This window comes from Vanessa atalanta, chromosome Z, assembly GCF_905147765.1.
Source record: "Vanessa atalanta chromosome Z, ilVanAtal1.2, whole genome shotgun sequence".
NCBI classification, from domain to species: domain Eukaryota; kingdom Metazoa; phylum Arthropoda; class Insecta; order Lepidoptera; family Nymphalidae; genus Vanessa; species Vanessa atalanta.
The window spans coordinates 540,432-558,813 of NC_061902.1; the positions used below are offsets into that span (position 1 = coordinate 540,432).

At 32.8% G+C, this 18,382-nt stretch overlaps 1 protein-coding gene across 1 annotated transcript in view; it reads left to right on the forward strand.

The window, feature by feature from the left end:
- The first annotated feature begins 6,539 nt into the window (after nucleotides 1-6,539).
- LOC125075758 (epidermal growth factor receptor) overlaps nucleotides 6,540-18,382 on the forward strand; it is a 100,964-nt gene continuing 89,121 nt past the window's right edge. The window contains exon 1 of the mRNA XM_047687480.1: nucleotides 6,540-6,799. Within this exon, the coding sequence (XP_047543436.1) occupies nucleotides 6,736-6,799 (64 nt within the window). The 5' untranslated portion in view covers nucleotides 6,540-6,735. The remainder of the gene's footprint in view (nucleotides 6,800-18,382) is intronic.

The window sequence follows — 18,382 nt, forward strand, 5'->3', positions numbered from 1 at the left end:
ATGTCATACCAAAAAGTATTTATTACATTTATATAATTCTGTGATTAAATATAACTCAATAGCTAAGAGCTATACAACCTTTAATAATTATATATAAATATTTTATATAAAATAATTTATAGGCTTACAATAGGTACTTGAGTGTCGGTCTTATTTTCGTTTTGAAACGGGTAGAGCTATGCATATAAGCATAGATCAACGTGATATTTGCAAGCATGCTAGTTTATTAATCCTATACCTATTTTGTAAATTCTGCTTAAAAATTTTTGAAGATCGCTTCTTCAAAATATTTATTTAGTTATTTTTTTATTTCAATTATGGACGATGTGTTCCTTTTCTATTCTTAAGCATACATATGTTTACACTCGGAAAGCATGCTGACCTAGTACACCTAGGCAGATTAGGCAACTCTTATAAATTGTCAACTATACCAACGGGTACTAGTACGTTGAAATGGTAATACTCCTGCCTTGGCTTGGACTACCTGCATTAACTGTAGGATATACGAAACGATCGGAAACAATAAGCGGGACGTATTAGTCGCTGTCAGTGGACCATACGAGCCATAGATATGAGGGTGAAATTTCTCATCTGACTGACTACATATTTGAATTTATACAAAAATATCATGATTAGGTAGAATACACGTCGAGATTGTATCGTTTTGTTAGCAAGAATGATAAAATTGAAAGTTTTAACAATTTATCCCATGGACTCGTCCGCAAACATTGACCAGAACCCGTATTTATATATATATATATATATGTAATTGAAAACACAGTTACTTCAGTACACGAGTATCTCATATTACTGAGTTGAATAACGACGGCACTATAAGCTATTACCTTCGTGTCTAATAAACCTGATCAAAAGAAATAGATTTGTAAAGGCAGACTATTTTCTCTCTTTAGTTATAAGACGCTTATCGGCTGATCGAGTACAAGTCCCGAACTAAATGACCTGTACCGATGCAGCTGAACGAAACTCAGGAGATTTTTTATTTTATTTTAATTTCATGACCGCTACCGTTTTTAATAAAGCCCGGAGATAATCTTTTCAGGTGTATGTGTATGTGTATGCATCTATAAACTCGCTAATCGTATAATAACTTCGTTTAATATCAAAATTTTCACTCGTTTAATAACCTTCATTGAAACCAATTTTCAAAAGATTACAAGATTTTTTTATTCTAACACTATAACAGATATAAGAGAACTACTATTTCTCTCCTTATATTTGTCATAGTGTCAGTATCATTGTCATATTTAATCAATTTTACATATGAAAGTTAAGGTAGTTTACAATAATATGCGTATAATGCTTTAATGTATGTACTACAAGAATACACATCCTGAACATGGTTTTATGACGTAGTTGCATGAACCCAATTTTGTAAGCGAATGTTGCCATGATTAATTAATAGTTTTAATTTGAAAATAATCTTAAATAATTGTCTAAGGTACAACATACGTATGAAAGATGGTAGGCTTTACACTCTTGAGCCTTGGAAAGCACTTTACGACCTTTAGTCATTCAACTAAACTATTTCCGATGGTGTCACATTTATCGTCTCTACGAATAATAAGAGTTTAGGACTACTTGGTGGTGGGGCTTTCTGCAATCCAGCTTGAGTAATTACTACCTCAAACATTCCACTGCCAAACATCAGTACTTAGCATTGTTGTGTTACAGTTTCAATTGTGAGTAAGTCAGTGTAACTACAGGCACAACGGACATAATAACTTCGTTCCCAAGGTTGGTGGCGTATTGACGATGTAAGAAATGGCTAAAGTTTCCTTGGCAGCGGTGACCCTTACTAAAAGTCCGCCTATATATGCTATATAAAATTATCGCCGTTCGAATATAACAAAAATTTAATTTAACACACATACATATTATTTGTAACAAGTAAACTATTTAAACAACGTTTCATGCAGATTAGTTTGAAGTTGGGGATTACGATAGACAGACAAAGAATGTTATTATGATATCGCACGGAATTCTGTATGGATCCCACTACGGCGCCCACGCCACACCTGATACGGACCGGATAGATGCATCGAATCAAAAGTTTTGAGAGCTAGCTTATGGCTTAATTATAAGAGTACCGTGAAAGCTTTAACCGAAGGATTTATAAATGCATTTATTTTGATATAGTACATCAAATACAAATAGTAAATTGTTTGTTTGTTTTTTTTTTTTTAATTTAACTTTACCATTGCATTTAAAGGAATATTAGATAAGTACAACGCATCGAGGAAATAATATCTTCATATTTCGATGATAATGAAATTTAATACCGATTGGAAGGTGGAACGAGGAGACGGGCGTCGGATATTTTCAATTGTTAACCGCTCAAGTTTAGATTAATTTGATTCGTATCGATCCAGAATTTTCTCTGACAAAAGTGCGTTATACACATAATTTGTTTGCAATGGACTTATATAAAAATAAAACAGATATCATAACATACATAATTTATAAAAATTGAACAATTCATACTATAAACTTAAAAAAATACATTGTTTTTTTTTTTAATTAAAATACAACAAAGAAGTTTAAAACAGTGCCTTTTATATTTTGTTTGCAATTGAATAAGGCTGGAACTAAATAATGTTCTTCAATGCAAGTCAGTAGATAATTGTTTATTATTTTTGACCAATACGATAGACTTTAGATCATTTATGTAGATAGATAGTCAAAGCGGAGCAATACGCAATACGTGTAAAAAGCACACGCACACTAGTGAAGTGGTATGACGTTTGGCGAGCGTCAAGCGTAGCTGTCACGCACACTAAAACAATAAAGTTGGCTCATTAATTAACAGTTATTCTGATTACAAAATACTTGAAATTGTGGCACGATCCACAATATATCTAGATACATTTATATATAATCTAAAAGTATATATTAGAATGTGTTAAGTGTTAAGGTTATTATGTCGGTCACTATTGCCGAGATTACTTTCAGCCATACTGTAACATTTTTTTTTTAATATCATTGATTGGCGGACGAGAACATGGGCCAATTGATGGTAAGTGGTCACCATCGCCCGTAGACAAAGGCGCTGTAAGTTGTTGGTTGCACCAAGCACCAAACTAAGATGTTATGTCTCTTGTGCCTGTGATTACACTGACTCACTCACCCTTCTAACCGGAACATAACAATACAAAGTACTCTTATTTGGCAGTAGAATATTTGATGGGCGGGTGGTGGTCGTTATACATTTGAAATAAAAAGAGTCTTGTCGAGTGAACCAAAGACTGACCACTGAATTTGTGTTTATATTTCGCTCGTGCTCGGCAGTGAAGGAAAACATATCGAGGGAAACTGCATGTCTCGCCGCCACATATCAAATCAACCCGCACTGGGGCAGAATGGCGGGACAAGTTTCGGCTAACCCCTCCCCCCACTCCCCAAAACGAGAAGACAACATGATTTCTGGAAACACATAGTATTTATTAGACAAAATTGATTAGTCTATTGATTATTGATTAGTGTATGTTGTGTAGAGTCGTCATATTACACTAATTAATGGGTGTCTCGGTTCAGTCAGGCTCGCGACATCAGCCGACCACAAATAGATCACAAATGGAGATAGCTCGATAGAAAATCAATTGAATAATAGACAATACAACACTTTTTTTTATACATTAGCAGCCTGTAAAATTCCCACTGCTGGGCTAAGACTTCCTCTCCCTTTGAGGACAAGGTTTGGAGCATATTCCACCACGCTGCTCCAATGCGGGTTGGAGGAATACACATGTGGCAGAATTTCGTTGAAATTAGACACATGCAGGTTTCGTCGCGATGTCTTCCTGCACCGCCGAGCACGAGATGAATTGTAAATACAAATTAAGCACATGAAATTCATGGTGCTTGCCTGGGTTTGAACCCGAAATCATCGGATAAGATGCACGCGTTCTAACCACTGGGCCATCTCGACAATATATCTGTCATTGCTTTTGGAATAATCTGGAAGAACATTAATTTTTTTTTAATAGATTATAAAGTTTAAATAATATACAATCATAGTGTTTGTTAATACAATCCAAGGATTATAAATAAACCATATCTTACATAACCAATGGATCACCTCTATAGGGCACTAAGATGTTATATCCCTTGTTACACCGACTCACTCACCCTTCATACCGGAATATGCACCAATTATATACAACTAACTATTTATTATTTAAATAAATTAATTTCCTTTCGAAATTAAATAAATATTTGTAAACACAACTTTAATATTTTTCCTATTTTTATTAATAGTAATAATTAATTATTTGTCACAATAACGCGCCACAGCTTCGGCCTCAAAACTGGGAACTAATCTATACTAATATTACAAATGCGAAAGTGACTCTGTCTGTTTGTCTGTTGCTCTTTCACGGCCAAACCATTGAACCGAATCAAATTACATTTGAATAAAGCAAGCTTGAACTCCAAGGAAGGACATAGGTTACTTTTCTATACCTAACATCTGCCGACTAACCCTTAAAACGCAAGCGAAGCCGTGGGCGACCACTAGCTAATAAAGTTCAGCACGCCCCCGTTAGCTATAATAGAACTATTACATATTATGATTTAAAATAATGAAAGATTACGATTGTAGTATGGTACTATTTTCCCTTAATAGTCGGTTGGAACTGGTCTTGATCTGTAACAATAAAATCATACCATAATTTACCACACATGTGATATAACGCGGTGGTGATGTCTTAGTGACCGCCTTATTTTGTCACAATTAACGTTCTAAGTAAATTAAATCACAATTCGCTAGTGTAGTTATTTAATCAAATAAAGCGTTGCATTTTGTAAATTTCAAATGTATTATTATAAAGTATGACTGTTTTTGTGTTTCGTGGAACCTCGGTGTCAAATCAGTAAGGAACATCTTGAAAAAACATTTTTTTTATAGAAATGCATCACGTGTGTTAAGACTATTTTGTCCCTAGAACTATTGTATAGATCGAAAAGGCAGCGTGAATGAATGTCTCCTTTCATCCCGGCTCCGGCGCAAGTGCATTGAGCATCCCCCTCGCCCCTCAACCCACTCTCGGCCCGCACCCGCCCGCTACCCGCGCCCGAAGGCTTACCTGCGCGAGCGCCGATCCACGATATAGCCTCAGAAACCGCTACTGTCTTAACAAAGATTAAGCGATGAGACCGGTAATATTAAAATTTATTTTGATGCCTACTTACGTCACTAGAGTTGCTTGAGTGACTTGACATTTTTCATTATAAGAATATTATTTTCAAATTAATACGATTTTATTTGTTGGTTTGAAATAACAAATATAAACAAAGTAAAGAATTTATATAATACGTAACTTGTCACTAAATTCAAATCTAAATTTAAAATTATACAAAAACGAAGGCTAACATTTAATTGGATTCATCGTTAATAAAATATATTATTTATTTGTTTTTTTTTTATCGATATCGATAGTTTTATAACACTTGTATAGTTAGCATCCGCTAATGATATATATATATTACGTTGTTAATACGCTTAATTTTGTTATACATGTTACATACATATATAAATGTGTTGAAACGGAGATACAGTAGAATCTAAGACCAACAATTTTTATCGTTCATCGCTCAAGGGAAAATGCTCCTTGTTGTAATAAAATAATTATTACAATATTATTCTATTTTTAAAAATATAATAAGTAATATTTGAAAACAATGTTGTTTTAAAAAACTATTTTATCAAAACTGATTATATCGTTATGACTAATTTTCCTTATATTAAAAATAAGTTACGCTTCTTCGTCCGAGATAACTTCATAATTACAATGTGAATGATCTTTAATCAACATTCAGCTCATAAGATAAATAAAATGTAATTTAATATACAATTATTCTTACAATAATTGAAACTTAATGTACGATGCGTAGTGCAACGGATTTCTGATAAGTACTATCGGCCGAGTCGAGCTACGGTGCAATTGGGAGGCTGCGCGCAGTATCCTATGTGCAAGCCGGCCGTTAGGAAGCTCGCTCGAGTCCTAGGTAGATTGATTTACGGTACTTTTAAAGAGTGTCTCGTGTATTCATTTTCATTGATAACTTTTTCAAGGCTACAGTTATACGCGTTTAGTGTGTAAAAACTAAATTTCAACCGTATTTTCCATTACGTTCAATATTATTCGTAACCGACGCTTGGTTTTTTTATCGGGAAATTAATTATTGAATATTGTTTATTTTCTTAAAGAGTGTTGATCATTTTTATCGCACTACTTTAAGCAAATAATTTATATATTCGTTTGTGTTGTTGTGTTGTAATGTTTTAAATATAATACTTTATAAAATATTAAAATACAACATAAATATTTGCTTTATTATAACGGTTTTTTTTTGAGAAATAAATACATTAGTAATAAAATGTTAATAATTTTATTACAATGTTTATTTTTCTTAAATTAAATTATTAATTATTAAGTTAATATTTAAAAAATATATAATTATTTGTAATACTTAGAACAGTATTGAGTACAATATTCCATTAATCGTTTTTTTCCGTTAGTACCACATCTGTATTAAATAATCTGTGTGCGAGCGAAGCAGTGCGTACGCGCCTCTGAGTTATACTCTTTATACGAGTTGCGCTTGCGAGCGAGGCTGACGTGCCCCGACAGCGCTTGTGTCCCGTGGGCTCCAATGTGTTTCCCAAACTGTGGCGTAGCTAGCATGTGCCGTTGAACAAGTGCCTGTGATAGAACGATGAACGTGGTCCTCGTGGTGTTGCTGCTGGCCGCGGCCGCCGGCGCCGAGTTCCAGGAGAGAGGTAAGCCTCCCGTCTTACACCCGCCACGCTTTGCCTCTACCACCGCAACATGTTGGCACCGAGCCTCATGTTGTGTACAAGGTTTCGCCACGGCGTCTAAGGTCGCCTTTGTGAACCTTTTGGATTCGACCACCTCTTCAGAATACGCGATTTGAGAATTTGCTCTTTGACTCTATTGTTGTTGATGTTGGTTAATGTAACGTTATCTGTTCCAAACAGTGATTCCAATTCCCATGACTTGACAAGACGTAGATACGAAATAATTGCATCGAAATATTTGGAATATGCTGTCGAACCGTAACGTACAAGAACCCGTTCTTCTAGTTTGAGAATTTGGTAACATAATTTTTGAGGAACTTCTTAAATAATAACCAAATATTTTTTCGCTTTAGTTATTACAAATTAAATAGAAATAGACTTTAATAGCTCTAGCTATAGAGTTCATTTTAAAAGTAACGAAGTTTATTAAAGAATAAGGTAGGTAGAGATGTTTACAAAGAACTTATTTTGAAGTATTTTCTAGTCTTTCGAACGAATTCTCTTTGTTTTTCACATGGATATGAACGGTTCTGTGTTTTTCATATTACTTATTGGGTTGGTTAAAGTATCAACCGACGTCCAGTTGCATGGAGTGTGAGCGAGACTCGAAAAAAAAATATGTCGAAAATTCTTTATGTGCAATTGTTTGTAATGTCACGACATTACGGCTTTTTATTGTATTCATTGTTTAGCGCGCAACGTACCAACTTACAAGATTACTTTCTATAAGTACGTTTGTGCACCGAAAAAAAAATCATACGCGACGTATTTTGTTATGATATAACGTTATTATCTAAACTATTTATAAATAAAAACAATGATTTTACAAATATTTATATATCGTGGTAAATAAAGAGATCTTGACGCTCGATGGTAAATTATTCTTGGTATCTCTCAATGTCGAGAAAACCTCGGGAACTAATGTGTGAAATGTTTGAAAGAGTTCAAATATATCTCTATGGCCACATAATAATATTATTGTTTTATAATGTGTCCGATTTCATACAACACAAGAAATGTTATTCTAAATATTTTTATTTATTCATTATTTTATATAAATAGTGTAATTAATAAAATTAAGTAGGCCGCATCTACGAATGCAATATTTATTTTACAAAAAAAAAAGTAACCAACTTCACCTGTTTGTACGAGTACGCGTGGGCAGGATCTCGCAAGGTATTTGAGCGAATTCCGCTAAACCGATTAAGTTGTAAATTTGTATACATTTTGTGTTAGAGAAAATAGAGAGAAAATAATCTAGTATTATCTAGTGCATACTAATAACTTGTTTATATATTTTTTAATTAACTTTTAAGTCGATAAAAGTAAAGTAAATTTTAAAGAAACATTTTTCTATCGAGCTGTTTCATTGCGATTCGGTACCGGTAAGACGTGCGGTAGATTCCCATCCGACACATTTAAGTTTCTTCAAATCATTTCTCCCACTGCTGAGCACTTAATTGGTGGTTCGCCGGTTTGATTCCGCAATATCCGGAAGATTCATGAGTTCTACTGGGCCACTGGTACTTAAATAGTTCGTTGTGATTTAGGTCGAAAATATCGAATTATCGCTGTACACAAATAATTTAAAGCCTTCATAACAATGGATGTGTAATATTCAAATAATGATCAACGAGAGGCTACAGTGAACTTAATCACTAAAATCGGTAGTGACGTATCGCGTATAACTGTGTTTGAAAGAGATTATGTATTTATAAAGTATCCATTGAATATTCAATTCGCGTTCGTTTTATTTATTTATTTTATTTATTTATTTATTTGTAATACTTATTGTAACTGACAGACGATAAAATAACAAATGATATCAATTAAATATTTTAAACCCATTCGTAACAAATGAACAAACATTTTCCTTTAGACGTATAAATACAACTAACTCGTCCATTTCAAACTCGTTCAGTTCAAACCGTTTATATTTGTATATTTCTACTTTTGGTTTAATATATATGTATATATATATGAGTAGATATTTTGTACTGGTACTTGGTCGATATCTGAACGGATATAATATAAATTACTCAGAAAAATATATTGTTGAATAAAGTACTTTAATTGTAAGATTTAACGTTGAATTCGAAAAATTTTTGAGTAGATTTTATTGCATGAAATTGGAGCGCGGACGTTACTTATTTTATTAATTCAGTACAAAATAATAAAAATAAAGCTTAAATTCACATCCAGTGAAGGCATATAATACAATTACACGCAACGTGGTCTATCTGAGACCATTTTAAGCGATAATAATTCGGTAAACAGATACAAAATCTAGCTTTAGACCTATTCGAGCTAACTTAGACGTCATTATATATGAGACTTTAGTTTGTTTAGTTAAAATATATATATGTTAACATAAGTTCAAAATTTCAAAACATTTATTTTACTCACAAGGATATTAAAGAGATATAGATGCTACTGATCCTTTGTCTGTCTCCTGTCTCGTTATTTTAATAGGCAGCTTATATGGCTGCAAGCTCGAAGTCCTTTGTTTGAAAACTGGCTCAAAAAAGTTATCAATTTTTTCCTGTCAAAAAGTTTTAAATAGCAGTGTAGAGTGAGATCGACAGAGCTGGTTGAGTGCCTAATCTATCGGCCTTATTAGAGTGCTGTCACATCGAAGAGTATGAAATAATATCAGTAGGAGAGTCTCCTGTGTTTGCCTACACAGTTAAATTGAACAAATTAAATACAAGGCTCTTAACAACAATTAAAATCAGATTAAATTAAATATAAAATACGGACGTAAATAATCATTACAATTCTGATTAATTTTATTTAATAACTAATCTTTTCAATCTTCAAGTTAATTGTTATTCTACATAACTATTCAAATCCATTTAAATTTTAAATACGCCAAACTTAAAAATGTTACCATGTGACATTTCAAAATAATTAATTATATATAAACAAACTGAACCTGTGGCGTTACTCGTGCGAAATTTACAAAACATTACGTATAGCACACAAACCCTTTCGAGGAATGAATTAAAAGAATTACCTATGCCCTTCCTTACCAAATTTAATCTAAATCGGTTCAAAGATTTGAAAAGGTAACAGACACTTACTTTCGCGTTTATAATATTAGAATAGATGTTATATCAATAAGTATCGTGCCAAGCGACATCTCCGCACGTACTGTGTTAGTACGCCTTAACCCTTCAATTAACAAACATCGTAATTACTCTTAAACCACTAGTCAAGCGTAAATAAACTTAAAGGAAACGAGTTAATGGAACTAGAATAATCATTTATCTCATTCTCTTTCCCTCTGTAATATATAACTATATATTTTATTATAGCTAACTCATAAGTCGATTTGCTGGCACATAATAGAGTGAGTACACACTCACCAGTTGTTCCACCACTAAACATCGTTACTTGCACCGGTTTTAATAGTGAGTGAGTCAGTGTAATTAAAAGTGCATGAAGCACTCTAACTTCTTAGATCTCATTTCAGAATTTTTTCTTTAATAGCCAACATCTATCGACAAAAATGACCAATTACGCAAAAAGATTTTATATTTTTCTTTTTTTATATAAAAAGGATGTTCGCATTTAATCTCGTTGAAGCGAAAACCATCGTTTATAGTTAAAGTTTCATTTCTGATTTTCTGCGTCATTTAAAATGTCTAACGAGGAAGTCTTTAGGTTTTCTAGACTGTGTACTCCGGACCTAACGTTATACCGCCTCAATGAATAGTGGGACGGAAGAGAAATCGAGAAAAACTTGTGCGCCAAGTTTTATGACATTTTAACATCTTTCCTTACACATATCGTTAAGTAGAATGAAAATAATTACATCCACGGCGCTGAACCAACTTGTTTTCTGCGCATACGATATTAAAACGATTGCGACAAAAAAGAATCGTTTTAAAACTGGTTCTTTGGTAAAATGAAGTACCGAGCCAAACATGTCAAAATAATAAAAAAAAGTGTAGTGCTTACCCCGCTTCCGGGATATCAATAAAACGGAAGCTAGTACGAGTATGTATGTGAAAAAAATTAAAAGACACCCTCGGGGCCCGCTGCACATCCCGGGTAGTTTGACAAGTGTTCAGAGTTTTTATAGATTCAACTCCCAGAATGGGAAGGAAGCGTCGCCCACGCACGTAATTAGTCGCCAATTGAATAGAGCCACCGATATCCAGGGCATTTCTGCAATACTTATCCCTCCATAAGATACATTTTTATTCCAAAGCATTGAGATACAATACCGTACATTCCTTTTATAATAAATATAACATATCTAAGAACAGTACCACGTTTGTGACTCGCGAACGAATCTCAGGACAGTCTTTTATTTAATAAAACATCGTTGCAATGTTCGGATAGCAATGATTCGTTTAAGTCGTTCGCTCGCACTCTCGCATAATAACAGTCGGTTATTCGTATAACAGACGGATTTGACGATATTAAATACTAGAGCTTTGGAAAATCTATTTAATAGAAAACCGGAGCCAAATCCACTGCACTCGTTCAGAGATTAGTCCGCACGCCGCGAGGAATGTGCTCTGGTAATTTACTTTGCAAAGTACTGATGTACTGTTGATAGTGATATCTTGAGTCCTAGCCTGCCTGCTTTCACTCACACATACACACCCGATGCGCTGATAACAGAACAATCACAGACATGAAGGTATTTACAGGGAGTGACAAATCATGAGTTTTACGTGACTCTACATTCATAATGTCATTTCGTAAATTTTGATATGCGTTTAACATATTTTACGAGTTACAGAGTTACATTAGTGCGAGCCTGGGCTCGTTTCTTTCGCGTGAATATTTGTTATGGGAATAATGGTAGTTTATTATCCATATATATACAAATAACCAAAACATGTAGTACAAACTACTGATTTTATATCACCGATATAAAACTTTATATCGATAGACATCAATGATATTATTGTGTATTTTGAATTTATTGTATGGAAAGTTTCAAATTTTTATATATTCATTCAATAAAGAAGCATTAGAGTAAACCTTGGCATTAGGTTCGATAGTCTTCTTTTTTTCTTTTTTTTTTTTATTCAATGGAAATATAAGTCCGATGCCATGTATTCCACTATTTTAGCACTTATTATATAACAACAACATCATATACATCCAAACAACAGATACATTAAATCGTTGTTGTTGAATGTAATAAAAAAACGATTAGGGTATCAAACGGTCTTTTGAATGCAAGTTTTAAAAACCGAAAAAATGATGTGCTTGTGCCGAGCTCGGGTGTTTTTTTGAAGGTGAAATAAAGTTAGTTCTTTTGTTCTTTACATTAATATACTTTGTCCTTAAAACCGTCCGTTACAAAAACTCCATAGCTGCACGTCTCGTCCGTTTTTTGTGTTCAGTATTGGCACTTCACAGTGACACGATCGCAGTAAACGAAATATGATTATTTTAAAACGCTGTGGAGTCAAAATATCGCTTAACTTCTGACGAGATACAGTTCATTTCCGATCGAGCCATTTCTTAAGTTATTACTTTACGATAGTGACTAATTCCCTTGATGATTTCACTAGTCAACAGTTATGTGGTCCTTGTAACATGCGTCTCGTTTATCGTCGATTGTTATTACAAATGTGCCCGGCGGCGCGTCGCTGCGCGGGCGCAGACCAATGTTAAAATCATCTAGGTTATATTACACTAATTAAAAACAATACCCATTTCAAATTATTACACAATTGCAGGACGTATTAAACCAGTTTTCGGAGTGTTATACTGACCGTGATGAACTCCGCTAAGACTTCAGCAATGAGAATTTTAAAATTGTTTTAATAAGATGTTTGTAGCAGTAACGTTGCACTATTGGAACTTTTGTGTTGTCAACACGCGTTGGTGACAAGTATATGATCTGTAATTATCTTCATTTATCAATTGAAGTTTTGGAATGTTATGTTACTGATTTACTGAAGAGTTGTGGAGACAAATAACGTTTCGGCAATTGTACAAGTCAGGCTTCAAGCTTCAACAGGGTTTTGACGATGTTATGTTTTACAAGAAGTAAATATTTGGTATTATTCAATATATTTTGATGTAAACGGAAAATCAACCGAATGTAAGGTATTGGACAACATCACATACATTACTCTGATCCCAATGTAAGTAGCTAAAGCACTTGTGTTATGGAAGATCTGAAGTAACGACGATACCACAAACACCCAAACCCAAGACAACGTAGAAAACTAATGAACTTTTTCTACATCGACTCGGCCGGGAATCGAACCCGGGACCTCGGAGTGGCGTACCCATGAAAACCGGTGTACACACTACTCGACCACGGAGGTCGTCTAAAAGGTAAGTGAGAAGTCTGAAGATCATCTTACCTCAGAAAATGTATACCTGTATTATCGAATTGTTTTAAGAGTACGCGTTACGGCTACGCATAAAAACCAACCGTTAAATTAAATTTTCTATTTATTTTACCTTTTATATATTATTTTATGACTTATTAAATTGTCTTTAGCTTGAGATAGAAATTTGACCATAAACAATTCTCACACTTTGAGGAGAATATAATTGTATGAATTTCCATGGACCGAAAGCTTTTTTTTCTGATATTTTTACAAAATTTGATTTGAATTGATTATACAATGGTTCTTCTGTGTCTACCAAAAATTGCTCTAAACTGTTTCGTATATGCCAATTTGTGTATAGATGACGTATATATCCAGTTTTCTATTAACCGGTTCGATAGCAACATAGCTTGAATGAAATTATAAAATAATTAATAAAAATTTTGAATATAGCGTGGAATAGAAAGTAATTCTTAAATTAATTTTCACAACATAAGTCAACGTATTCGCGTCGATCGTTGATGCAAAGATCATGTTCAAAGAAAACAGTTGTTCCGTGAATCGTCCATATTGTATGATAAAGTCAGCTGTACTTAACATTTACTCAAACATAGGTGGGTCTTGATACTGGTCTTATCGAGTCTGTAGTTGAATTCATATGTATACCTTGTTAAGCTATTATATATCATTAAAGAAATATTTTTACATATAACTTGTCTCTCTAAATCTGTATGTGTGTATTACAAACAAATACTATTCTATATATTATATATGATTATATATGACTATGCTAATCTCGAAATTTAGTGATTGACCGACTTGATGATACAAGTGGGTGATAGTATATTTCTTTTAAGTTGAGCTTTAATATACATATATAGATGTGTAATTGATTAACCTTTGGTATAGGAATGAATACAACATATATATATATATATATATATTGTTTTTTTTTATGTTTAAAAAGTGATACGTAACATGATATGATCATATTGAGGTAACTTAAACTAAGTAATTTTAAACGTATACGTTAAACGTAACCCAGACGCGTCGCGAATCAAGTTTCAAATCGTTTTCCTGCGCTGAAAATCCAGTATTGATGTTGATTAACTTTGTCTATCAATTCGTATCGTGTCGATGATGTCGGATATTTCGTGTTGACAAAATACAGCATACTATGCATTGTTTGAAGTTCACTACGTTGATTGTTAAAGGTAATTAAAAAAGTCGTAGTAAGTACACTGAATGACACTCATCTGAGATAACAAAAGTGCAAATGTATTGTAAATAATATTCAAGTTAACTTAGTATATAATTTCGAAGAACTATGAAATTTGTTTTTTTTTTTTATATTTTTTCTTTTAGCTCAGCGCATAGACACTGGTGCAAAAAGTACAATACACTTCTTACACCGCTTTTGCGATTACAATATAGTTCCTTGTGTATAATTACACGGGCTCACTCACCAGTCGAACACGTAGCTTAGAGTTGATGATTATCGACAACTAGTAACTTTTTATTTCTCCCATCACTTCTGATTTGTTGTAATATGTTCCACGTTAAACATTTTACAAAGTCAATATAAATTTGTTATAAATTAAAAAATAAATGTCAGTATATCTCTCTGAACACCGAATGCCGTTTCAAATAGTTGGTACAACTTGTTGATCTGATGTTATGTGCTCTATACAGTGGCACTAGCGAACCGATGAAGTCGTTAATTTATTTCGATTTTGCAATGCTGTCAAAGGCAGTGGATTGAACTTTGTTTAATTTTTTGTGCACTTTAAAACTGGATAGACAAATTTTAAATGTGTCCAGTCTTTTTGATAGCAAGGCGAAATTTGAGCTGCTGCGAAGGATTGCATATTCTGTATTGGTTAATATGTATTGTTACTTTGTTTTATTTATAATTATAAATAGTTTTATCTCAACGGCTTAGTGTCATTGATACTTATATTACATATATTACGTACATTGATAGTAATATTATAATAGTTATGTTTTCAAAATTATAATTAAATTAAATTATAATACAATAATGCATTTCTGGTAAATATTTATTTATTTATTGTATTTAAATTAACAACTAGATTTTCTGATTAAAATTTTATAGAATCTTGTTAATATTATATATAATATATAACTAATACTGCAACGTATATTATGTATGCATGAACATAATATTTTAATAAGATCTTTTCTTTCTAAGACCTTCATAGAACGCAATCTAAGCGATATTATTTTATTTTGAATGATGGCGCTCAATATACCGTAAGGTACTGTGAAAAGTGATAGTTCGAATCTTATTCCACCTCGCTGCTCCAATGCTGGTTGGTAGATGATACACTTGTGGTATGGTTTCGATGCTAATTTCAGATATAACCAAAGTTAAAACAAATAAAATCTCAGTGGACGCAAAACATTGGCCTGGATTAGAGCTTAGTATCATCCGCTAAGATCCACGTATTCCTTCCTCTTCTACTCAGATTTTACATCAAATAAACGATTATATGCTTTTGAAATTATTCACTAATTCATGATCAAACGTAATATACTCCTATAATTGAAAAATATTCTATATACATATTTTTATTTACCTAAAGACCTAAAAGTAAAAATTAATTCTGTTAATTGTCGTATGTGTTCTTGTATCCCATGCACATAGTTTAAAACTTTTTTTTAATTAAGTTAGGCGGCTAATTGCTGTGGTTTTTAAGCCATTAGACTAATTGATAAATCTAGCGGACGTCGATACGCAACCGCTGAATTCGATCCAGTCAAAAGAAAATATTTTTAAAATGGGAACTTTTGGAGGTTTTTACATTTGGATGATGGATGTGGGAATTCAATTTCACTATCTGAAAAGGTGTTTGTGTGATAAAAATCCTTTATATAACTAAGAAAATGTATTGAATTTTTTTTATTTCATCTGCTCTATTATTTATTATTAAACTATTATAGAAATTGTTATATTTACTGTAAACAAATAAATATTTTCTTAATTTTACATTATAACATTACAACTTAAAAAAATTTAAATAAAAAAAATACAAATTGATTTTAGTTTTAGGCTATTTATGATGCATGGACGCAGATTCTAGAGCTTAGCACGACTTTTATTTGCCAGTTCTTGCCTTCACTGTATGTAGCTCATGCAGATAACTTCAATCTATTAAGACTTTTATTTCAAGGCTTTTAGATAGTCCTTAATAATCAACAAAATCTTAATAGTATATCTCACGAATATTTTTATTTAATTACATAAACCAATACTTTTTATCACGTTGGGTTTGTGTGGCACTTTGTCTTGATCTAGGGATTCTAATTATTTGACTTGTTCGATTACTTCTCTTATTTTTTTGCTTATATATATTTATTGTTGTATAAAAAAACATGGAACTACTCCTTATTGACTTCCAGGCAAGATATATTGTATATATAATAGTATTTAACTAACATAACTTCGTATTTCAAAAGAGTAACTACTGAGTTTTTTTCGGTTCTTCTCGGTATAATTTACATATCGAACCGGTGGTAAAAGCCTACTTGAATTGAAATTTTGATTTTGTAAAAAATTTATTCTGTCTAGTGACTTGTTTATAGGCTGCAAATAACAGGGCCTTAGGTTCAAATATGAGTTGAATTAAAAATATATATATCAATTTATATCGACAAAGAAACCTGCTATACAATTCCAACCAAAACATAGACCGCCCTAAAGACCGCTGTACACATTTATAGTTTTATATTAAAAGATAATCTAAAGTATTACACTGTCATCAGTGCCGACAAAGTAGCAAGATGTTAAATTCCGCGGAGCTCAGTACGTAGCGTCAGTTTACCGATCCCATGGCCACAACAATTTAATTATTACCATTGTGACCGCGTACACTACGCGTAACGTAAATACTTTATACCACCGACCTCGCCATTAAAACTAACGTAATCATTTATTATATAAATATTAACAATGGAGTATTTTTCATAAGATTTTTAGTCATGTACCTAATCGGGGTTATGAGGCCTGTAGCAGTTACCGTTGATCAATCATCAAATCACGATGACTCTTCTTGCAATCAGCAATGATTTAAATATAAATTTATAAAATTAATAAATAGATCGTAAAATGGCGTAACGACCGTGCCGTTTTAAAGCGTCCTTAACATTGTAACTATTACATATAATATTGTAAATGTTTCAGTCAACGGTGCATTCAATTTATTATTAACCTTGGCTTTGTTTATTTTCTTTAACCTCGTATCGCTCGCGCAAAGCTTCGCTCGTACATTTTTAATATACACAGTACACATACATAAAAAAAAGAATATATAAAACATACACACACATACATCAATCTCACAAACACGAAATATACATACGAATACGACAACGAAGACTTCGACTACATTGCCTGTGTTCTTAAATCGAATCTTGACTGATATATTGGATGAATATAATGTTTTATGGTGTCAAGTAACGAAAGAGATTCAAAAATAGAACTAATATTTCTATTATCAAGGAAACAATGGCGCTCTTATTTAATAAAAACGTACTTCTCCAAGCGCATTTGACGTGCGAGTGGATTTGATAAAATCGCGTTCACAGATATTACAATTGTAATTATACTTTAAACCACGGCTCTGGGTTTTTATCACTCGATTCATACAACTATTTATACAAGGTGCCTGCTACATACAGATTCAAACGAAGTAATTGGCATTTGCATACATCCTCGTACCGTGCAAATAAGACGAATATACGTAATAAGGATGTTTTTTTTTTAAATTCAAAGGTTATCAATGCTAATTAATATGGAATTTATACCGGGAAAGGTATTTCGTTTGTCAGTGTCCTAATGCGGGACTTCTAAATCCAATTCCAATGTGCCGTGTGTCGAATGTCGAGTGTTAATGTCGAGTGTCGGCTCTCGTGCGTCCCGACACAGTTTCCACACCTCGCATCAGAGCGTGCTCAATCTAATTGTTGATTCATTACTCTAGATAAATTTTCGTCGAGGGAACTGTTGTATGTTAGAATAGTATAATGCACTTAAACACTTTAAATCCTCTGAAACATTTGCATTCATTGAAATAGTCAATATATTATTGTACTCGCTATATATGTATGTATATATATCCAACTTTATAATAAATTAGTTTGATTTGATTTATCCATTTATTGAAAAAGGCTACGAGCCTTTAACAACACGCTAAAGAACTACAAACGT